General features: G+C 42.3%; 1 protein-coding gene across 4 annotated transcripts in view; it reads right to left on the bottom strand.

Moving 5' to 3' along the window:
- Nucleotides 1–5,807, bottom strand: part of Slc39a12 (solute carrier family 39 member 12) — an 84,127-nt gene that overhangs the window by 20,893 nt on the left and 57,427 nt on the right. For all 4 annotated transcript variants that reach the window (XM_008824109.2, XM_008824108.2, XM_008824110.1 and 1 more), the window contains one exon: nucleotides 5,495–5,682. In XM_008824109.2, the coding sequence (XP_008822331.1) occupies nucleotides 5,495–5,682 (188 nt within the window). The remainder of the gene's footprint in view (nucleotides 1–5,494; nucleotides 5,683–5,807) is intronic.

Genomic DNA, 5,807 nt, shown 5'->3' with positions numbered 1-5,807 from the left:
TGTCCTTGGGCCTATTAGCAACATACTCTGTTCCAAAGGCCAAAAATGTCAAAAGTATTTGGGAGCCTTTATCTAATCCTTAAAAGATTTTAGGGTTACCTCTTCAGAGGGGGGGAATGTTGGAGGGGAGGGAGTGGGCATGGATTTGATCAAAACACCTTATATGCATGAATGAAATTCTCAATAAAGATTTTATAAAAGTTAAAAAAAGAACTTAATTAAAATCAATAACCAAAAAATGTTTCAAATGATTCCAAATACATATACCATATACTTCTATCTTACCTATGCATCAAAAGAGAAAAAAGTGCATGGGAAATGTAAAAATATTTCAAAGTGTCAGCATTGAAATCACAAAACATATGCACAAGCTATGTGGGTGTCAGGTAAAGCAGTACTTTGGGGGAAATGTAGAGCTTTAAATATCAACAGTAGACAAAAAGAAGGATGGGGCTGAAGAAACAGCTCAGCAGCTAAAGGCATGCACTGGTCTTGCAGAGGACCCAAGTTCAGCTCCCAGCACCATGTTGAGTGACTCACAACCACCTGCAACTCCAGCTCCAGGAAATCCACTATCCTCTCCTGTCCTCCATGGGCACCTGCACCCACATGTATATATGCATGGCAGTACATACACATAAACAGATAAAATAAAATAAATCTTTAAAAAATATTAATAATCTGAGGAGCTTTAATGTAAGCCCAACAAGTAGCAAATAATTAAAATCATATAAAACATGTTTGCTTTTAAACTAAAATGAAAATGAACTATAAGTTCTATGAATTTGGATGTTAAAAATGAACTTTTAATGTATATCAAAACATCCCAATGAGGGGCTAGAGAGATGGCTCCGTGATTAACTGTTCTTGCTGTTCTTGCAGAAGACCTGAGTTCAGTTCCCAGCACCCATGTTGAACAGCTCACAACCACCTGTAATTCCTGCTCCAGGGGATCCAACACTCTCTTCTCACCTCCATGAACACCTGTGCACATAAGCACATGCTCCCCCACCCCACCATATAATTAGAATTAAAAAAAGAAAAAGAAAGTAAGTAAAATTTAAATCCATGATAAAACCTTCCACTGAATAAAAGAAGAAAATGAAGAGAAAAACTAAGTACAAAATCTAAGGAAGGAAAAAATAGAAATTATAGCCAAATCAACAAAAAACGGCAAAGCCTTGATAGCTAGTCATTGCTAGTCTTTGTACTTGTGACATTTGTGCTCAGAAGTTCCTGTAAACTCAGGCCACACCAGACAACAGATTTTGTTCTTGGGGATAACACACAGAATATAATAGAGTCCAGTGTACTTGAGGCTATGACTCAACTTGAACATCTGGGGCTCCTCATGAAAGTAGATTACCAGCAAAGAAAGTTACACTATCTGTGGGAGAGCTCATGATTGGTTACCACGAGCGGCCAGGGTTTCTGCCACACAGTGGGGGTGGAGATGCCTCACTATAAACTGGGGGATTCCTTGGAGAATCTCTTGGTATGGCCCTGTCTAGGACAACCGTGAGCAGACTTCTCAGGGAGCCAGCAGAGATGAAGAAACCAGGACCCAGAGCTCTAGTGAACACCTGGGTCGTCCGCATTAGGAAGAGACTCTGGGTCATCCTAAGTGCTATATGGAGGTGAAGATGATCAAGCTTGTGTCTTAGAGGACTGAGAAGGACATAGCAAATATGACCCCAAGAACAGCAAAGACTTGGACTTTTCTATTTCGTAGTAAGTCTTTGTGAACTCTGGCTGGCTATCACTAGAGAGAGACCTTAGGAGAGAGGGGTCTTAAAATTAGGAAGTGGACAGAAGCACCTCTGAGTGGTGGACAGGAAACTGTTACGGATGTCATTGTGCCGCCTCACATTTCCCCAGCCCCATCTCCTACCCCAGCTCTGCTGCAGAGACCAGGTCCAGAAGATCATGATCAGGCTCGTCCAGCACCTTGCTTTAGTCCTAAACTGTATTTCTTTCTTCTGCCTTGGGGTTTCCATGTGACGCTATGGGACCCCCATGGAAACGTCCTTGCTACTCTCGTACAAAGAGAATGCCTGTAGGAACAGCTTCCAGCAATGGGAATAAGAGCTCATGAATAAAGACTTTTAAGCTGGGGAGATAGCTGTCAGTCAAGTGCTTGCCCTGTGAGCTAGAGAACCCAGTTTGCTCTCCATTACCATGCAAAAAGCCAGATGTGGGGGCAGGCACTTATAATCCCAAGCACTGACAGGCAGAGACTAGCAGACCCCTGGAGCTTGCTAGCCAGTCAGCCTAGCCTAATCAGCGACCTTAGGTCCCAGTGAGTGACACTGCCTGCAAAGCAAAATGGGCCGCTCCTGAGGAATGACATCTGAGGTTGACCTCTGGCCTCAACATACAAGACATACAAGTACATGCATACACACAGACACACACACACACATACACAAACACACACACACAAAGCCTCTTTCATGCCACAGGAAACAGTGTAGAGGAACATTTTTAAGCCTCAGAAGACTGCAATGGAGCTCCCAGAGTGCTAGTTTACTTAATAAAAACACACGGTCATAATACCTCTGTTCCCTCCTCCTCCTCTTTGTTCTGCTCTTGGGAAACCCTGCCTGGGACACTGATTGTCATACTGGAGAACTGACTTTTCCCTGGCCACACAGAGCAGCAGTACTCTTCATCTCCTTTAGAAAGAATTCAGTGCAACTTGGGGCCCGTGTGCTTGAATACGGCAACCCGGTTTGGGAGAAAGAAGGCTGGCAGTTGTCCCCAGAGGGGACTTGCTTCCTGTTTGACCTCACTGCTGATGGCCCCATCCTTGCCCCTAGTTCTTTTTCTTTAGGGGTTTGATTTCTTTGAAGCACACAAACAAGGCAAATATCTAGCTAGTCTTCTCACATGAACTGCTCAGGAGGTGCCTGGTGAAAATGGAGGTTCAGCAAGCTACAGTACCCTAGGATATCCCCTTTACCCTTTAGTACCCTAGGATATCCCCTTTACCCTTCAGTACCCTAGGATATCCCCTTTACCCTCCAGTACCCTAGGATATCCCCTTTACTTTTCAGTATCCCAGGATATCCCCTTTATCTTTCAGTTACTGTCACTTATTTTCTTTGCTATTTCACAGAGTCATGGAACCATGTTTTCTTCTTTCAAATGGCAAACTATTTTCCTTGGCACAGGCCCAGAATACAGCAACAGTTAAACTTGCTGCTATGTGAAAGAGCTTTATTTGTTTAGAATTTACTCCGAAGGCCGTGAGAGCAAGCGACCTGGATTTTAGGAAGAAGCCCCAGGAAATTCAGATTATTTTCTTTCCTGTCTTCTTGCCAGGATGCTGGCCCTTTCTTTGGCCAATACAATCTGCAGTAAGGTCAAAATTTATGCTAGCTGAATTCTCATAGGGTATCAGTCGCCTCGCTTTCTGAGAAGCAAGTGCTTACTTTTACAGGATAAGAGGCAGGCAGGAGCACCAAGGGGAAATGACACCACTCACTTAGGCTTCCACATGACAAATAGCTTGCTAATCTTCCCGGATCAATTTTGGAGGTGTGTATATCCTAACAAAGAAAAGGGATTCAGTCTGTATGTACACATCCATCATACCTTGAAGAGAAAGCCAGTCTGGATTTAAAAACAAAATAACCTTCAAACGAATACTGCGGCTGCCCCCAACTGACCCATAAGGAAAAAAAAAAAGCTATGAGAATGTGAAAGCCAAAAGCCAGGAGGCTCAGAAGGAAACTTGAAAATGGATAGAGACATTTTGAACAATGGATAGCTCACATCATTTAATAGGAAGCGACAGTGTGTTGTCTAAGTCACAAAAGGCTAGAGGTCCAGAGATTGCCTACGCTGGAAAGAACACAGGAGTAAACTGACCTTGGGCTGGGAGATAGAGGTCAAAAGAGGTAGAATTGGCTCCACTTTTTGCTTCACTATCAAAATCAAATTTTTTCTTAGCATTGAAAAAATATATAGGAACATTTCTTAACACAGACTACATTTCATGCTAACTTTGGCTTCTTGAATCTCTCTTTTAAAATTTTATTTTTATTTTATGTTTATGAGTGTATTGCCTGAATAAGTATACCTGTGGCATGTAATACCCGCAGAGGTCAGAAGAGGGTGTTGGATCCCCTGTAACTGGAGTTAAGAATGGTTGTTAGCCACCATGTGTGTGTTGAGCTCTGAACTTGGATCCTCTGCAAGAACAGCCAGTGCTCTTAACCACCGACCCATTTCTCCAGCCCTCTCTTTTTAAATTTTATTTATATTTAATGTGTATGAATGTTTTACCTGGATGTATGTAAGCACATCACATGCATGCAGTGCCCAAAGAGGCCACAGGAGGGTGTCACATCCCCTGGAACTGGAGCTAGCCACCATGTGGGTGCTTGGGAACTAACCTGGGTCTTCTGTAAGAGTAAGCAGTGCTCTTGACCCCTGAGCCATTGACTCTCTTAATAATTAAGAAAAGCCACCAGGAACTCAGAAGGATGAGATCAAAATGATGGTCTGTGGCCTGAGACCACCTCAGTGAAATCTGCATTTGGAATGCATAGTTGCTCTGCTTATATAAGCTCCAGCTCTTATTCCCACATTTTTCCCTTACAAAACAATTCTTCTTACTTCCGGGACAATAAATAACTGGGTTCTGCTGCATCCCTGGTCAATCCCAACAGATTTGTTCCACATATTACCTTCAAGACTGTTTATTTTGCTTCATCTTCTCCAGGATACAGGGAATAACACAGTTTGCTTATGTCCAGACTGATTTGTCCATTTATTTCATTTTTATTGGCCTTATTCCAGTCCATGAGAGGGATTAATCATTAAGTTTTAAGTCCAAAAAGTTTTGTTGTTGTTTTGTTTTGGAGATAGATCTCTAACCTAGACTGGCTGGGACTCCTTGTGTAGCTTGACGATGACCTTGAGCTGCTAATCCTCCTGTCTCTGTCTTCCAAGTGTTAGGATTACAGGTGTGCATCACCAGGCCTGGCCTATGTGGTGCTGGGGATTGAAACTAAGGCTTGATGTTGGCTAGGCAGGTACTTTACCAACTATACTATATCCCCAGGACCACCCAAAAAAATATTTAAAATGTGAACAAGTGCAACAGATGAATGATCTTACAAAACAGTGGTTTATCTAGTGGAGATCAGAAATAGACAGGAGGGAAAGAAGGAAGGGAGGGAGAGAGGTCAGGAGAGGGGGCAAAATTTCCCAGGTTCAAATTTCCCAACGCGATTAGAGAGGATAAAAACTAATGAGCAAGTACAAAAGCTTCATGCCACTCCGATTATCGAGAAAATGTCACTATTTTCTGTATGTTACTTTAGGATCTTTCTGCCTACAATTTACCTTCTTGGGCTACAGAGTAGCTACTTGTCTACATTCTTCAGCTCCTAACATTTTAATTTGTCCTTTTTTCTCTCTTTTTTAGTTGTTTTTCATATTTTCAGTGCTATCAAAACAAAACAGAAAATCCCACCAAGCTTACCATTTCCACCAAGGATAAATATAAGAACATCCCAGCAGTCACTGTTAAGATCCACTCTTGGACACATGGATCAGCAGACACCGAGAGACCGATGTATAGTCCTACAAAGGCTGTCAGAGCGCTCAAGAAATTCATCAGGATGGCAGTCCTAACGGAGAGTCCAGAGCTTAACAGCACTGCAAAATCTCCTGGAATTTAAGGGGGGAAAGAAAAATGTAACTATCACTTATTTGAAGATGTTTTGGATAAACTCCTGTACTACTAGTCTGTTTCAAATTTCAGTAAGTGTAACAGATATCAAAAGATGCTTAGT

Source organism: Nannospalax galili, unplaced genomic scaffold, assembly GCF_000622305.1.
Source record: "Nannospalax galili isolate Female #2095 unplaced genomic scaffold, S.galili_v1.0 scaffold1569, whole genome shotgun sequence".
Taxonomy (NCBI): Eukaryota; Metazoa; Chordata; class Mammalia; order Rodentia; family Spalacidae; genus Nannospalax; species Nannospalax galili.
This window is presented reverse-complemented; position numbering and strand designations above follow the sequence as displayed.